The sequence below is a fragment of the Carcharodon carcharias genome, chromosome 14 (genome assembly GCF_017639515.1).
Source record: "Carcharodon carcharias isolate sCarCar2 chromosome 14, sCarCar2.pri, whole genome shotgun sequence".
Classification (NCBI taxonomy): Eukaryota; Metazoa; Chordata; class Chondrichthyes; order Lamniformes; family Lamnidae; genus Carcharodon; species Carcharodon carcharias.
Genome location: NC_054480.1, coordinates 124,857,836 through 124,876,823, shown reverse-complemented (window position 1 = coordinate 124,876,823; position 18,988 = coordinate 124,857,836). Strand labels below are relative to the sequence as shown.

The 18,988-nt window shown below is 43.9% G+C and overlaps 1 protein-coding gene across 2 annotated transcripts in view; it reads left to right on the top strand.

Moving 5' to 3' along the window:
* ell (elongation factor RNA polymerase II) overlaps window positions 1–18,988 on the top strand; it is a 145,070-nt gene that overhangs the window by 33,905 nt on the left and 92,177 nt on the right. For both annotated transcript variants that reach the window (XM_041204544.1, XM_041204543.1), the window contains exon 2: window positions 2,615–2,662. In XM_041204544.1, coding sequence (XP_041060478.1) covers window positions 2,615–2,662 — 48 coding nt within the window. The remainder of the gene's footprint in view (window positions 1–2,614; window positions 2,663–18,988) is intronic.

Genomic DNA, 18,988 nt, shown 5'->3' with positions numbered 1-18,988 from the left:
AGGAGTTCTGATTCTTTGTTCAACTGAGTAGAACCCAGAGAGGATTGCATGCCCTTTTCTCCTACGATGCATGAAAAAATAGACCTTCGAATGAAGTTAGGTATTCATCTGATGAATAAAGTGCACTCAGCAAGGGTGACTATGACGGACGTATCGTGTTGCATTTGGACTGTGTTCAATGGCAGCAGTGGATGGATACATGGGAGGTGAAGAATTGGATAGAGAATTAAGGAATGGATGAGGCTGAAACTTAAGTGGGTGTGAGAAGTGACACGATCACTTATGTTTGGCGAGAGAGTGTTACACCACATAATGTAGGCAATTCAGCAAATATAATCATTTTCCTGACTTGGTTGAGAATTAAGAAGCTTCCAGCACTACATCTATGGCTTTGTACCATGCTCTGGCTCAGCTCATCAGCCACCTCTAACCACCCCTTCTTGTAACAGCTGCAGATTTCTTCTTGTTATTGCTAGGGAATAACCCTGACTGCACCCATCAGTAATTCCATGGAAGCATCATTAAATCTGGATGTGGACTTTGGTCTTTGTGAATCCATCCTAAGAATATCCTGGCTCCTCCAAATTCCATTTCTGCATTGACCCTTTACATAGTGAACCTCAGACCATGCCATTTGGGTGCATATCCCAAATGGCTATGCTTGGAGACTGCATAGCTTGGAGACTTTAAACCCAGAAGTCACAATTTATTGCACCAGATCATCTAAAATTGCAGAATGCAACCTACTGACTTTGATTCCAGGTTTCACACGTGCATATTCCTATCCTCAACCCCTGACCCTGGCTCAGGTTGTTGGAGGAGACTGAAGCTAGGGATTTAAATCCCATCACAAATTCAGCATAGATCCATTTATGTGAAAGCACATGAGGGAGAAAGGAATAGGGTGAGTTGAAAAAATGGGCAGGAGGCTTGTATGGAGTATAGATCTGTTTGACAGAATGGCCTGTTTCTGTGCTGTAAGATTCAATTTAATGATCCAATTTAAACGCTGCACCGAACCCCCACCCTGGCTAAGCCAAGGCATTGATGCCAATAATAGAATCTACAGCAATCTAGCTGGCACAGAGCAGTATTTGAACTGGGACTGTTTCTGGCTTGTAGCTTAACTGTTGAAATTTTTAATCATTTTGAGCCATCAGGGGAGCTTCGAATTTGCCAAGTTAACCTCATTGCCATTGCATTCATTCATAACAGCTACTTTTCAGTTGGACCCACTGGTAGTCAGATTTGACTCTGCTGTGTGATGGTTTAGGGTGCAAAGGTCATGTAATAAACTTTTGGTTGAGTGATTTTCATCCTTATTGTTGCTGTAATGAATTGCTACACATCCTGTTACACACAAAGACTTGTTCTAAGTTATTATGCACCATTCCCCAAATGAGAGTGAATATTTGAAGGTAACATTTGTTATTGACCATGGAGAGCTGAGTTGCAGCAGCTTCCACCCCTTTGGGTGTTTTGGAGAATGTGGCTACATTCAAACAGTACCCTTACACAGCATTTAGTCATTTGATAGTACAGAACTTGAGTATTGCTGACAAAAGAGACATTTTTTTGTCAAAGCTTTTCATCTTGCACACATCAGGGCAATTTGCAAGAAAATACCCATGTCAGGGACCTGAGTGCAAGGCAAAACGCTTTGACAAAAAATATTTTTTCAGCAATTACACAGCATTGTTGGCTGACTGCAGAGTAAGCTTGAAGGGCTGAGTGGTCTACTTCTCTTAATTCTTATGTTTGTATTTTCACCCTACCCCTGAGGCATTTATCTTTGGGGAAGTCCTCCTATGTAATCTATCATATGCCTCCATAGCTAGTTTTTGTTGCTAATATTCCTTCTGCCCTGTTCCATCTCATGAAGGAGGTGGGGATCAGTTCCAGTCAAGAGTGATGGGGCGAAGCACCTTCCAGTACATTTGATAGAGGTAATCAAGAGAAACTATTTCCAATGGCTGAAAGGTCAGTAATCAGGGGATCCAAATTTAAAGTAGTTAGCAAAAGAACCAGGAAGATGAGAAATGTTTTTACAAAGTGAGTTGTTGTGATCTGGGATGCACTGCCTAAAAGGGCAGTGAAAGCAGATTCAATAGTAAATATCAAAAAAGAATTGGATAAATAATTGAAAAGGAAAAAATTGCAGTATTAAGAGGAATGAGCAGGGGAGTGGGACTGTTTGGTTAGCTGTTTCAGCCCTGTGTGCCTGAGCCAATTCTTTCAATGGCCTCCTGTACGATTCTGTGTATGCTGTGCAGCAGAATGTAGATCTGTGTGCCAGCATTATAGACTAGTTGATTCTGTTCTTGCTTCACGTGCACAGATGCACTTGATCGATGGTTAGGTATCAGGACTGAGTGTCCCTGCTGACTTCCATCTGCCCCTGATGGTGCATTTTCACTGAGGGCAACTGTAGCATCTCAATTGCCACCGAAGCATAGGTGAGGAATTAAACAGAGGTCTTCTGGTATGGTGGGTACTTAGTGCTGCCATACACCATGGTAGCACCTTGTTTGGAAGTTGATGCCTCCCATGAAGTGTTGTAAGCTACTCTGTATTTAGTACTGAAATGCTTAACTGTGCTTCCATTCTCTTTTAGAGCAATCTGTCCTGCCAGCCTGGGATTCGCTTTGAGGGAAACCAAGGGGTAAGTCCTTGGAATTTTGCTATTTGTATTTTTGTTTGGATCTTTGGAGCAATATTTTGTTGCATGGTTGACAGTTTTCTCCTTTCTCCTTTCTTTCTGAAGCCATTGACTCATTTCTAGGTATAAGTCCACAAGCACAAGGAACCAGTCTGTTTTGCCATTCACTTAGATTATGGCTGATCTGTATCTTAACACCATCTACCTATCTTGGTTCTTAACCCTTAATACTCTCCCCTAAAAAAAATTGATCAATCCCAGTTTTTAATCTTTTACTTGACTTGAGAGAGAGTGTCCCCAAATTTTCACTACCTTTTGTGTGAAGTAGTGCATCCTATTTTCACCCTTGAATAATCTGGCCCTAATTTTAAGGATATGCCCCCTTGCCTGGACTCTCCAACCAGAGGAAATAGCTTCTCTCTATCTAAAACATCCAATCCTTTAATCAAATTAAGCATCTGATTAGACTACACCTGGTGGGGGTTGGTTTAGGTAATTTGGTTAGCTGGCTAGAATGTGATGCCAATGGCGTGGGTTCAATCCCCCGTACCAGCTGTGGTAGTTCATGGAGGCCTGCCTCCTTGCCTTGTTCCAAGCTTGTGGAGTAGTGCCCCTCAAGCTATATATAACCAATTGTCCCCCTCCAATGGAGAGAGATGCCTGTGGTCCTTTGTGGACTATGGCTAGTTACTTTATCTTCTATATTCAAAGGATTATAAGTCTAGTCTATTCAATTGGCACTCATAATTTAACTCTTTCAGCCCTGGTACCATTCTTATGAATCTTTGTGGCACCTCCTTATAACTCTAATTCTTCCTCAGCTACACTGCCTAGAATTGAAGTTACTCCAAGTGGGGTTTAACCAGAGCTCCATTCAACTGAAACATCACTTCCCCCACTTTGTATCATAGCCGCTTTGAGATTAAGGCTAATATTACATTAGCTTTTTGAATTATCTTTGTGCCTGTATCTTCTGCCAGGGTTGCTGCTTACCAATTAGGAGCAGAAGCTTTTGGCAAGTTTACACTTTGTGACCGACGATCAGTTAGCCAACTCAACGCCCTAATACTACCCTGGCTGGAATCATTTAACACAGCACAGACCAGTCAAGCACCTGACCACGATCCATAAAGTTGAACTAACTGTTGACTTAGCTCAGCATGCTTGTTTATGATGAAGTACTGAGGGGCTACTGCATTGTTGCAGGTTCTGTACTCTGGCGATTCAGGTGAATGCTAAAGATTCTATGGCATAATTTGAAGAGCAGCAGAAAGTTCTTCCAGTGTCTAATGTTACTCATCACGGTGCTGTTTGTGGAACCTTCTTGTGTGCCAAATGGCTGCAGTGTTTGACTGCCCAAAAGTCACTACATTTTAAAGTAATTAATTGTAGACAAGGTGCTTGGTTATGTTTGAGTGATGTAATAAGGTGATGCATAAATGCAGGTCTGGCTCAGGGTATGGGTTTGATTCCCACTCCAGAGACTCGAGCCCATAACTGGCAGAGAAAGAGGTGTAGTGGTCATGTCACTGGTTTAGTAATCCAGAGGCCTAGGTAAATGCTTCAGGGACAAAGCAGCTGGTGGAATTTAAATTCAGTTAATAAATCTGGAATTGAAAGCTAGACTCAGTAATGGTGACCATGACAACTATCATCGATTGTGTAAAAACCCATCTGGTAGACTAGTGTCCCTTTAGGGTAGGAAATCTGCAGCCCTGACTCAGTCTAGCCTAGCCTACATGTGACTTCTGACTCACAAAGTGATGTAGTTGACTCTTACCTGCTCTCTGAAATAGCCTTTCAAACCACTCAGGGCAATTAGGTATGGGCAACAAATTCTGGCCTTGCCAGCAACGCTCACATCCCATAAAAGAATTGATTGAAGAAAAACATAGGCTGTCCCTTCAGGAAAATGGTTATTAAATAAAAACATACTAACAGTCCATGGATATAGTACAGTACAGAGTTGCTCACTGATAGTCAGTTTGGGTTCCACCAGGGTCACTCAGCTCCTGACCTCATTACCGCCTCGGTTCAAACGTGGACAAAAGCGCAGAACTGGTGAGGTGAGAGCGATGGCTCTTGACATCAAGGCAGCATTTGACCAACTGTGGCATCAAGGAGCCCTAGCAAAACTGGAATCAATGTAGATCAGGGGAAAACTCTACTGGTTGGAGTTATACCTAGCACAAAGGAAGATGTTTGTTCGAGGTCAATCATCTCTGTTCCAAGACATTGCTGCAGGAGTTCCTCAGGGTAGTGTCCTAGGCCCAAGCATCTTTAGCTGCTTCAACAATGACCTTTCTACTATCATAAGGTCAAAAGTGGAAAGGTTCACTGATAATTGCATGATATTCAGCACCATTCGCGACTCCTCAGATATTGAAGCAGTCCATGTCGAACTGCAGCAAGACCTTGGGCTGACAAGTGACTAGTAACATTCACCCCAAACAAGTGTCAGGCAATGACCGTCTCCAACAAGAGAGAATCTAACCATTGTCCCCTGACATTAAATGGCATTACCATCGCTGAATCCCCCGCTATCAACATCCTGTGAGTTACCATTGACCAGAAACTGAACTGGGCTAGCATATATAAATATGGTGGCTACAAGAGCAAGTCAGAGGCTGGGAGTTTTGTAGTGAGTAACTTACCTCCCGACTCTCCAAAGCCTGCCCACCATCTAGAAGGCACAAGTCAGGAATGTGTTGGAATACTCTCCACTTGTCTGGATGAGTGCAGCTCCTACAACACTCAAGAAGCTTGACACCGTCCAGGACAAAGCAGCCCACTTGATTGGCATCCCATCCATAAGCACTCATTCCCTCTACCACTGACGAACAATAGCAGCAGTGTGTACCATCTACAAGATGCAAAAGTGCTGCAATGTAAGAGATCCCATTTTTCGGGTGAGACATTAAACCAGGGCTGCATAGGTCCTCTGGAGTTGATGTAAGAGATCACATGGCACTATTTGAAGAAGAGGAGTGGAGTTTTCCTTGTATCCTGGAGCCAATATTTATCCCTCAACCAACGTCACTGCAAAAAAAAAAATTATCTGAAAGTTGATGAAACAAGCATTTTTACTAGGGGCCATCGTTGGCTGTTTTTTTGTCTTTCCTCTAACTAGATGTGACATTGGCTCAGTGGCAGGAATCAAAGGAGAATCGTTGACCAATGTTTCCATTGGAGTTCCGCAGGGTTCATTACGAGGTCCCCTGCTTCTTGTGCTATATATCAATGAATTGGATGTAAATGTAGGGGGAATAATCAAGAAGCTTGCAGACGACACAAAAATTGGCCGCACTGTTGCCAACGAAGAGGATTTCTGTAGACTGCAGGAAGATATTAATGGACTGGTTAATAGGGCAGAAAAGTGGAAAATGGAATTCAACCTAGAGAAGTGAGAGGTGATGCATTTAGGAAGGTCAAAAGAGGCAAAGGATTACACAATAAATATGAGGATACTTAGAGGAGTAGAGGAAATGAGAGACCTTGGCATGAATGTCCACAGATCCCTGAAAGTAGCAGGACAGGTTGATAAGATGGTTAACAAGGCATTTGGAATCCTTTCATTTATTAGTTGAGGCACAGAATACAAGAGCAAGGAGGTTATGCTGGGACTATATATAACATTAGTTAGGCCACAGTGTAAGTGCTGTGTGCCGTTCTGGATCTCATTACAGAAAGGATGTAATTGCATTAGAGAGAGGACAAAGGAGATTTAGTAGGATGTTGCCAGGACTGGAAAATTGCAGCTTTGAGGAAAGATTGGATAGGCTGTGTTTGTTTTCCTTTGAACATAGGAGGCTGAAGGAAGATTTGATTGAGATGTACAAAATGGTGAGGGGCCTGGATAGAGTGGATGGGAAGAGCCTACTTACTTTAGCAGATGGGTCAGTGACTAGGGGTAATGGATTTGATAGATAGATTAGAGGGGACATGAGGAAAAGCTTTTTCAGTCACATGGTGATGGGGGTCTGGAACTCACTGCCTTAAAGGATAGTAGAGGCAGAACCCTCAACTCATGGGAAGGTGTCTGGATATGCACCTCAAGTGTCAGAACCTGCAAGGCTATGGGCCAAATGGAATTATGCTGGGTGGCATGTTTTTCAGCCAGTGCAGACAAGATGGGTCAAGTGGCTTCTTTCTGTGCCTTAAATTTCCTATGATTCTAATCCAGTGACATCATCAAGAATTCGTAGGGAGCTTGTCTGAGCTCAGCTAACTCAGCACAGATCAAGACTGGAACATGTATTCAACCTGCTAGACTGCAGAAGCTGCATCACCAAGCCATCAACAAAACCCCTTCCCATGGGGAATCACCCCAGAGAGAGTCCCTAATATCTCCTTCAAAGGTTAACTATTGTTTATTGAAATTGTGGTATTGAACTTTGCATCATGCAATATGGGCTGACGGTTGGTATTACAAAACACTTCCTCAATAAATGCACCCTAGCAGCAACTGAGATTAAATTGGTAAGAAATCCATTTTTGCTACAGCTTTTTCCAGCCTACCATGCCCTCCCCATCCCCCAGTTATATCTACAAAATTGGAAATGCTGATTTAAATTGTCAGCCTTGCTTCTTTTGTAGTGACTTTCCTAACTGTTTGAGCATGTATTCATCATTTTTTTTTCATCAATTTACTTGTTGTCCATCTGGTCTTTCTCTTTTCCCCCTTACCCTGCACCATCCCTCCCCTCCCTTTTCCATCCACCACTGTGCCAGGTTTTACAGTGTGCTTGACAATATTTCCCATTACTAGCTCTTGCAAGCCTCTGGTAATTTTAAATGCGTGCTCTCAAAACTGTGACTAAGAATTAGGAAAGATGAATTTGGAAAGAAGCGCAATTGTGCAGTGATGGAGCGGCTCTGAGTCAGATTGATTGCCACAGTACCATGGAGATACGTGCGTAATAAGTACACACCAATGGCCTTGCACTGATTGAAACAGATGGACTGGCCTGGGTTTCTGTTCTCTTATGAAAATCCTATTGGGCTCTTTTATAGAAATCTGAAACTTGAACATAAAGCTATTCATAGACTGAAACAAGTGCCTCTTCTGGTCTTCATAAGCTGTAGCTCTCAGTTTTGATGTATGAGTCAGCAGCATTAACCCTTTTTACTACTAAAAGATTTTGTACATTCTACACTTAATGGTGCAAATGTGATTCACTGTACAGTGTCAGTCACAGCTTGCCTTTTTTTTTCCAAGTTAATTGTTAAAACGACAAACAGCCCTATTGCATAACTGTATGGAATATAGCATTTTGTGCAGCATTAAGCTACACAGATCAGAGCACTTCAGGTTTGATTAGTTGAAATCATCTTGGGTTCCTGTTCCAGATTACCATCCAGTAACTCCTGCTGCACATTGCACATTTATGCATGCTGCTTGAAGCCAGAATAGGCCTTGCTGCGATGTTGTTTGAGGACGAATTTCCTGCATCGCCCATCATTGCGGTTCACAAAAGTAACTTTGGTGATTAGTGGAGAGTGACTCTTACTGAAGTCAGTGCCATCAGGAAAGGTGAACATTGTCCAAGGTAAACCCTGAACTCATCCAGCAAACCAAGGCTTTAAAGGCAAGACATCCAACCCAAGCGTCTTTTAGCTCCTAATTGCCTGTAGCCACCTTCATTGAGAAATTAACATTAGAAACAGGCTGACTAAAGAATGATACTTCTATACAGCACTGTATCACATCTCTTAGAAATGTCCCAAGTGCTTCACACAATTAATTATTATGAAGTACAATGAACTTATGTAGTCAAATGCCACAATCATATTGCACGCAGCTAGATGCTGCAAATAACAATGCAATGAGTGAGCAGTTCTTTTTGATGTTGTTCAAGGGAAGAATGTTGGCAGGGCTCTGGGAGAATTCCTTGCTTCTCTCTGAATACTGCCATGATGTATTCCATGTCTGCCGGAGCTGTCTGAACATGCCGATGGGTCCTTGGTTTAATGACTTATTCAAAGCGTGATTCTAGCTGATGCAACATTCTCTCATTCTTTGGATTCTGAGGTGTGAGTCCTGCTTCCTTAGCCAAAATAGTGCATTCTCCATTCAAGAGACCTCTGACAATGCATGGTGGTGGAGTGTATCCGCAAATAAATAATGCTGCTGTGACAAGATTGTGGTGAGCCTGTGCTTTGATCTTCTGAAGCATGGTGATGGTGCTCCCAAAATGGTATTTAAATTGGGATTTCAGGATATAGACCCATTTGTGATGAGGGAAAAGTGATACTTGTCCAAGTCAGGATGCTGTTTGATTTGGAGGGGTTCTTGGTGGTGATGGTATTCCCACAACATGGCTGCTCTCCTCCTTCTCAGCGGCATAGGTTGCCAGGGGTGGAACTGTTGACATAACACTGAGTTTTTGCAGTGTATTGTACATTTTGCAGCTACAGTGCAAGGCTGATAGAGGGGGTGAATATTCAGTCCAGTGGCAGGGGTCATAGAGTCATAGAGGTCTACAGCACTGAAAAAGGCCCTTCGGCCCATTGAGTCTGCGCCGGTCAAACAAGTACCTAACTATTCTACCCCATTTTCCAGCACTAGGCCCATAGCCTTGTATGCCATGGCTTCGCAAGTGCACCTCCAAATACTTCTTAAAGATTATGAGGGTATCTGCCTTTACCACCCATTCAGGCAGTGAGCTCCAGATTCCCACCACCCTCTAGGTGAAAAAATCCTCCCTCACATCCCCTCTAAACCTCCTGCCCCTTACCTTAAACCTATGTCCCCTGGAATTGATCCCTCCAACAAGGGAAAAAGTTCCTTCCTGTCTACCCCATCTATGCCCCTCATAATTTTATACACCTCAATGATGTCCGCCCCTCAATCTCCTCCAGGGAAAATAACCAGTCTATCCAGTCTCTCCTCGTAACTAAAACTCTCCAGCCCATGCAACACCCTGGTAAATCTCCTCTGCACTCTCTCTAGTGCAATCGCATCCTTCCTATAATGCGGATTCCAGAACTGCACGCAATACTCTAGCTGTGACCTAACCAGCATTTTATACAGTTCCAGCATAACCTCCCTGCTCTTATATTCTATGCCTCGGCTAATGAAGCCATGTATCCCATATGCCGCCTTAACCACTTTATTTACCTGCCCCGCTATCTTAAGGGACCGGTGGACATGCACACCAATGTCCCTCTGATCCTCGGTACTTCCCAGGGTCCTACCATTCATCGTGTATTCCCGTGCCTTGTTTGTCCTGCCCACCTCACACTTATGCGGATTAAATTCCATTTGCCACTGATCAGCCCATCTATATCCTCCTGTAATCTAAGGCTATCCTCCTCACAATTTACCATCCCAACAATTTTTGTGTCATCCGTGAACTTACTGATCAACCCTTCTACATTCAAGTCTAATCGTTTATATATACCACAAACAGCAAGGGACACACCACTGATCTCTGTGGAACCCCACTGGAGACAGGCATCCAGTCACAAAAACACCTCTCAACCATCACCTTCTGCTTCCTGCCACTCAGTCAATTCTGGATCCAATTTGCCAAATTGCCTTGGATCCGATGGGCTCTTACCTTCGTTATCAGTCTCCCATGCGGGACCTTATCAAAAGCCTTGCTGAAGCCTAAGTAGACTATGTCAAATGCATTGCCCTCATCTATACACCTGGTCACCTTTTCAAAAAATTCAATCAAATTGGTCAGACATGATCTCCCCTTAACCAAACCATGTCCAATAAGTGCACACTTTTGGTGGTGATGGTGTTGAGCTCCTTGAGTGGTTTTTGTGTTTGCAGGAATCCAGGCAAGTGCAAGCGTTCTATCAAACTCCTGAGTTGAACCTTGTAGATGATGGGGAGACTTTGTGGGTTCAGGAGGTAAACCACTTTGAGCAGAGTAACTAGCTCAGGTGTAGATGGCTTCCTCTTGTTTGACATTGTCATTACCTGGCATTTACGTGGCGTAAATGTTACCTGCCACTTGTTGGATTGTCTGTAAGCTTTGATGTTAACCAGCTCCTGTTGAAGGCTGGCATAAACTGCCTCATTTTCAAAGCACTTCTGAATACAGCTGAATGCTGGGGGATCATCAGAAAACTCCTGACCTTAAGTTGGAAGGAGGGTAAAACAAATGAAGCTTGGGTGAAGGATGCTTCCCTGAGGAATTGACTCCACCACTGCAGCATTTTTCCTTTGACCTCCATTGATCCCAGATATGCTAGAACTCTTTGGTGCCATACTCAGTTAAAAGCTGCCTTGACGTCAAAGACAGCAACTCTCATCTCTACTCTGGAATTCAGCTCGTGTGCCATCAAGGCTTTGAGAGTGAGGGCTTCAATATGTTGTTTTGACATGTGCTGTATCCTTGAGCGGAACTGTTGTTCTGTGTTTTATCTATTTTCCTGTTTAGTGGGTCCTTTTTCTTGTAGCTGTTAAAGTGCTGAGAAAGGAAAAAAAGGACAGTTACAGAATAATTTGCATTAGGATCTCTATGTGAAACGTCCCCTGGCTGGCTGATGCATTTGATGATGTTTTCACTGACTGTAATGAGGCCTGACATAGTCTTTGGGCTTTCCTGAGTGGCTCAGCTGTATGTTGGAGAGGGATTAGAGAAAACAATTCAGTTTTTACACCAGCATCCAATTTCCTGTTGGCAGGGCACCTGAATTGTGTATGTGGTTCTGGTGGATTATGCATCATAACATCACCGTACAATTCTATTTTCAGTAAATTTACTGATTGAATTTGGAAGCTAAGAGTTAATTTAGTATCCTTTGCCCAATCTTTCAAAGGTAAGATGTCAAATGACAGTTTGGAAAAATGCGATAATATCATTAGCTTTAGACAAGTAATGCAGAAGAGCAAGGAACCATCTAAAGTAGAACGTCTAAATTGGAACTGGGCTAATTTCAATGGGATGAGAAGGGATCTAGTCAAAGTAAAATGGAACTAAAGACTGACAGGAAAATCTGTAACAGAACAATGAGTGATCTTCCAGGAAGAGATGCTTCTGGTACAGTCTTGATATATTCCAGCAAGGGTGAAATGTAGGGGAAATAAAACCAAAGCTCCTAGGATGACAAGGAAGTAGAGAATACCTTGAAACAAAAAAAAAGTTTATAATGCTTATATGAGAGCTGTCCCACAGACTAGTCAGGCACCCGCCTGACATAGTCATACGATTTCATACCGTACAAACAACATCCCAGACGTCACCACCCCTGGCTGCTGTGTGGAAACGTTTATCAAAATCCTGGTTTAAATATTGCAATGAAGTGTATCTCCTGTCCCACCAACAGGACAGACCCACAAGAGGTGGCAACACAGTTGTATACATTCAGGGGGGCAGTTTCCCTGGTAGCTCTCAATATCGACTCTGAACCCCATGAGGTCTCATGGCATCAGGCCAAACATGGGCAAGAAAACCACCTGATCACCACCTACCACCACCCTCCCCCCTCCCCAGCTGATGAATCAGTAATATGCCATGTTGAACACGTCTTGGAGGAAACTCTGTGAGAGGCTATGGGACAGAATGTACTCTAGATTGGGGATCACCGAGAGTGGCTTGGTAGCACCACTAATAACCGAGCTGGCTGCGTCCTAAAAGACATAGCAGCTACATTGGGTCTGTGACAGGTGGTGAGGGAACCACAAGAGGGAAAAACCTACTTGACTTCGACCTCACAAACCTACCTTTCGCAGATGCATCTGTCCGCTGCACAGTCCTTGTGGAGACAAAGACCCATCTTCACATTGAGGATACCTTCCATCATGTTGTATGGCAGTACCACCGTGCTAAATGGGATAGTTTTTGAACAGATCTAGCAACTCAAGACTGGGCAACCATGAGGCCCCATGGGTCATCAGCAGCAGCAGTATTGCATTCGATCACAATCTAACCCATGGCCCGGCATATCCCTCATTCCTCCATTACTACCAAGCCAGGGGATCAACCCTGGTTCAGTGAAGAGTGCAGGCTGGCATACCAGGAGCAGCACCAGGCATACCTAAAAATGAGGTGTCAACCTTGAGATTGCAACACAGGACTACTTGCGAGCCAAACACATACGCAGCAAGTGATGGACAGAGCTAAGCGATCCCACAACCAATGGACCAGATCTAAGCTGTGCAATCCTGCCATCTCGAGTCGTGAATGGTAGTGAACAATTAAACAAATAACTGGAGGAAAAGGCTCCACAAATATCCCCATCCTCAATGATGGGGGAGTCCACATTAGTGTGAAAGATGAGGCTGAAGCATTTGCTACAATCTTCAGCCAGAAACGCTGAGTGGGTGATCCATCTTGGTCGTCTCCTGAGGCTCCCAGCATCACAGCAGTCTTCAGCCTCTTTGATTCACTGCATGTGATATCAAGAAACAGCTGAGGGTACAGGATGCTGCAAAGGCTATGGGCCATTACAACATCCCAGCAATAGCACTGAAGACTTGTGCTCCAGAACTAGCTACGCCCTTAGCCAAGCTGTTCCAGTACAGCTACAACACTGGCATCCACCCAGCAATGTGGGAAACTGCCCAGACATGCCCTGTTTGCAAAAAGCAGGACAAATCCAACCAGGCCAATTACCGCCCCATCAGTCTACTCTCAATCATCAGTAAAGTGATGGAAGGGGTTGTTGACAGTGCTACCAAGCAGCACTTACTCAGCGATAACCTGCTCACTTATGCTCAGCTTGGGGTCTGCCAGGACCACTCAGCTCCAGACCTCATCACAGCCTTAGTCCAAGCGTGGGTAAAAGAGCTGAACTCGTGCGGTGAGAGTGATTGCCCTTGACATCAAGGCAGCATTTGACCATGTGGCATCAAGTAGCCCTAGCACAACTGTAGTCAGTGGGAATTGGGGAGAAAACTTTCCACTGGTTGGAGTCATACCTAGCACAAAAAAAGATGGTTGAGGTTGTTGGAAGTCAGTCATCTCATTCCCAGGACGTCACTGCAGGAGTTCCTCAGGGCAGTGTCCTAGGCCCAGTCATCTTCAGCTGCTTCATCAATGCATCAATGACCTTCCCTCCATCATAAATTCAGAAGTGGGGATGTTCACAGATGATTACACAACATTATGCACAGTGGCAGCAGTGTGTACCATCTACCAAGATGAAGGCCCCGTCGACCTCACCTTCCAAACCCACAACCTCTACCAACTAGAAGGACAAGTGCAGCTGATGCATGGGGACACTGCCACCTGGAAGTTCCCCTCCAAACCACAGACCATCCTGATCTGAAACTATATCCCCGTTCCTTTACTCCCGCTGGTCAAAATCCTGGAACTCCCTTCCTAACAGCACTGTGGTTGTACCTACACCACATGGACTGCAGGGGTTCAAGAAGGCTGCTCACCACCACCTTCTTGAGGGTAATTAGTGAGGGGCAAAATAAATGCTGGCCTAGCCAATGATGCCCACATCCCGTCAAAGAATTAAACTAAAAGGTGAATTCTTCCAAGCGAGAACCATGACAGACGCAATAGGTTGAGAGGGGAACTGACCAGGAAAATAAGACTGGCAAAGAGAGAATGAGAGTATAGAATGACAGACAACAAAAAGGAACCTGAAGATCATCTACTGTCATGTAAATAGTAAGTGGGTAGTAAGAGATGGAATGGGCCCTATTAAAAACAAGTAGGGTGATATATGCTTAAAGGCACAAAACAAGGCTTCACTACTCCATGAGTCCATTGTATTGATGTTTACTAAGGAAGAGGAAGCTGACAATACGGGTAGAGGCAGAGATGATAGGGATAATGGATGAGGTAAAAATTAAGACCTGTTTTGTCTGTTCTGGTTCAAATGATTGTTAAAGACCCTATGTCACTATTGGAAGAAAAGCAGAGCGTCCATAGTATCCTAACCAGCAGTCTCCCCTTAACTAACACCACCAAAAATAGGGACTCCCTCGCCCTGTGGGAGTACCTTCAAGACTCAGACTGCCATGGTTCAAGAAAATATTTCACCAGCAGCTTCTCGAGGACAATTAGGAATGGGCAATAAGTGCCTGGCCTTGTCAGTGATGCCCACATCACATGAATGAATAAACAATTAACTGGTCACACATCTCATTGCTTCTTGTCCGATGTTGATCTGTGCAGAATGGTCGTTGTGTTTGTCTACATTCCGTGTTCATTGCACTTCATCGTGCATAAAGGTGACTTGAGACTTTTGAAAGATTGGATAAAGCACTGAATAAATATTGCTTATCCCTAGTGTCCCAGGGAAGATTTGGTGGGCCTTTCTGAGCCCTTATACTCGATGTGGAAAAAGTTCATTGCCATTAGTGGGGAGTTCCAGGATATTTTTTGAAACTTGATAATTTAGTGGATTTCATTTTTAAGTCCTTTTAAGCGCATTATAAAATCTTTCTGGAAAGATATTTCATTCAGCGTGATAATGTCAGAGCTAACACAACGCAAACCTGTAGCATTGATGAAAGCTATTTGGCATATCATGCCTGTGCCGGCTCTCTGAAGAAGCTATCCACTCAGTTCCAGCTGAGTGAATGAGCTGTAGCTCTCTGAAGGAGCAGTTCACCTGGTGCCACTCGCCGCCTTCTCCCCATGCACCTGTAGATTCTTCCTTTTCAGATGATGACCCAATTTCTCCTTTGATGCCTCGATTGAACCCGCCTCCACCACACTCTCAGATGGTGCATTCCAAATCCTAACCTTTCGCTGCATGAAAGGATTTTCCTCATGTTGCTGTTGCTTCTTTTACCTTAAATCTATGCCCTGTGGTTCTCAGTCCTTCCACCATTGGGAAGTTTCTGCCTATCTACCCTGTCCAGACCCCTCATCATTTTGAGTACCTCAATCAAATCTCCTCTGAACCCTGTCTTCTCCAAGGAAAACAGTCCCAACATCTCCAATCTATCTACGTAACTGAAATTCTTCTTCCCTGGAACCATTCTTGTGAATCTTTTTTGCAATCTCTCTAATGCCTTCACATCCTAAGTGTGGTGCCCAGAACTGGACGCAGCACTCCAGCTGAGGTTGAATCAGTGTTGTATACAGGTTTAATATAACTTCCTTGCTTTTGTTCTCCACGCCCCTATTGATAAAATACAGGATCCTGTATGCTTTATTCACCAGGATGTCTGCCCTGTCACCTTCAATGATTTATGCGCATATACACCCAGGTTCCTCTGCTCCTGCACTCCCTTTAGAATTGTACCCTTTATTTTACATGGTCTTTCTGCATTTTTAACATCAAAATGAATCACTTCACACTTCTCTGCATTAAATTTCAACTGCCACTTGTCCACCCATTCCACCAACTTGTCTATGCCCTTTTAATGATCTACACTATCCTACCCTCACAATTCACAGTACTTCCAAGTTTTGTATCGTATGCAAATTTTGAAATTGTGTCCCGTACACCACGGTCTAAGTCATTAATATATCTCAGGAAGGACTAGGGTCCTAACAATGATCCTTGGGGAACTCCACTATAGACCTACCGTCAGCCTGAAAAACAACTATTCACCACTACTCTTTGTTTCCTGTCACTCAGTCAAATATGTATTCATGTCAATATTGTCCCTTTTATTCCATGAGCTGTAACTTTGTTGTGTGGCACTTTACCAAATGCCATCTGGAAGCCCATGTACATCTCATCAATAGCATTACCCTCATCAGCCCTCTCTGCTACCTCATTAAAAAACTCAAGCAAGTTAATTAAACGTAATTTGCCCTTAAGAAATCCATGCTGGCTTTCCTTAACCTACATTTACTCAAATTAATTTTGCCCCAGATTGTTGTTTCCAGAAGCTTCCCCAAGGTTGAGGTTAAACTGATGGGCCTGTAGTTGCTGGTTTATCATTACACCCCTTTAAGAACAATGGATTTGTTTTCTTGTGTGTATATTTTGGTGCGGGTTGGAACTGAATGGGACCTCATGAAGCCACATGGTATCAAGTCAGTTATGGGCAAGGAAACATCCTGTTAAAAAATGACCAAGTAACACCCTCCCTCAGCTGTGAATCAGTACTCCTCCATGTTAAACACCACTTGGAAGAAACACTGAGGGTTGCAAGGGCACAGAATGTCCTCTGGGTGGTGGTGGTGGCGGCGATGGTGGAGGGGTGATGAACTTCAATGTCCATCACCAAGAGTGGCTTGGAAGCACCACTACTGATCGAGCTGGCCTAGTCCTGAAAGTCAAATATGCCAGACTGGGTCTGTAGCAGGTGGTAAGGGAACCAACAAGAGGGAAAAACCTATTTGACCTTGTCACCAATCTACCTGTTGCAGATGCATCTGTCCATAACAATATTGGTAGGAGTAACTAACACACAGCCCTTGTGGAGACAAAGTTCTGTCTTCATATTGTGGACACTCTCCATCTTTTTGTTTGGCGTTGCCACCGTGCGAAATGAGATAGATTCAGAACAGATCTGGGAGCTCAAAACTGAGCATCCATGAGACATTGTGGGCCATCAGCAGCAGAACCATATTCAACTACAATCTGTAATCTGATGGCCTGGTACATACCTGACTCACCATTGCCATCAAGCTAAGTGATCAATCCTGATTCAATAAAGAGCGCAGGAGAGCGTACCAGGAACAGAACCAGGCATACCTAAAAATGAGATGCCAGTGAAGATACAACACAGGGCTACTTGCATGCCAAGCAGCAGAAGCAGATTGTGATAGGTAGAGCTAAGCAAACCCACAATCAACGATCAGATCAATGCTTTGCAGTCCTCCACATCCAGTCGTGAGTGGCGGTGGACAATTAAACAACTAACAAGAGGAGGATGTTCCACAAATATCTCCATTTTCAATGATGGGGGAGCTCAGCACGTCGGCGCAAAAGATGAGGTTGAAGCATTTGCAACCATCTTCAGCCAGAAGTGCTGAGTGGGTGATTCATCCAGGCCTCCTCCTGAGGTATACAGCATCACAGGTGCTAGACTTCAGCCAATTTGAATCACTTCATGTAATATCAAGAAATAGCTGAAGGCATTGGATACTGCAATGTCTATGGGCCCTTGCAACATCCTAGCAGAATAACTGAAGAGTTGTGCTTAGAACTAGGTGCACCCCTATCCAAGCTATTCCAGTAAAGCTACAACACTGGCATCTACCCGGCAATATGGAAAACTGACCAGGTACACCATGTCCACGAAAAGCAGGACAAATCCAATCCAGCCGATTATTCTCCATCAGCCTACTCGCGGTCATCAGCAAAGTGATGGAAGGTGTCGTCAACAGTGCTATCAAGTAGCAGTTAGACAGCAATAACCTGCTCACTGATGCTCTCTTTGGGTTTCACCAGGGCCACTTTGTTTCTGATCTCATTACAACCATGGCCCAAGCATGGACAAAAGAGTTGAACTCAAGGTGAGGTGAAAATGAGTGCCTTTGCTGTCAAGGCAACATTTAATCCAGTGTGGTATCAAGGAACCCTAGGAAAATTGAAGTTAATGGGAATGAGGCGAAAAGCTCTCCACTGGTTGGAGTCATATCTAGCACAAAGGAAAATTGTTGTTGGAGGCCAATCATCTCAGTCACAGGACATTGCTGCAGAAGTTCTTCAGGGTAGTTTCATGGGCCCAACCATCTTCCACCGCTTCATCAATGACCCTCTCTCCATCATAAGGTCAGAAGTGGGGATGTTTGTGGATGATTGTATAATGTTCAGTATAATTCGCAACTCCTCAGATACTGAAGCAATCCATGTCCATCTGCAGCAAGACCAGGAGAACATTCAGGCTATTGCTGATTAGTGGAAGTAACATTCGCCCCATACAAGTGCCAAGCAATGACTATCTCCAATAAGAGAGAATCTAACCATCATCTCATGACAAAAACAAAAAACCGGATGCTGGAAATCCAAAACAAAAACAGAATTCTGCTGGAAAAACTCAGCAGAAAGTTCTGTTGAAGGGTCATGAGGACTCGAAACGTCAACTCTTTTCTTCTCCGCTAGTTCTGTTGAAGGGTCACGAGGACTCGAAACGTCAACTCTTCTCCGCCGATGCTGCCAGACCTGCTGAGTTTTTCCAGGTAATTCTGTTTTTGTTTTCATCATCTCATGACATTCATTGGCATTACCATCGCTGAATTTGCCAGTATCAACATCCTGGAGGTTACCATTAATCAGAACCTGAACTAGACCAGGCATTTTTTTATTCATTCATGGGATGTGGGCATCACTGTCTAGGCCAGCATTTATTACCCATCCCTAATTGCCTTTGAGAAGGTGGTGGTGAGCTGCCTTCTTGAACTGCTGCAGCCCATGTGCTGGTAGGGAGAGAGTTCCAGGATTTTGACCCAGCAGCAGTGAAGGAATGGCAATGTATTTCTAAGCGAAGATGGTGTGTGGCTT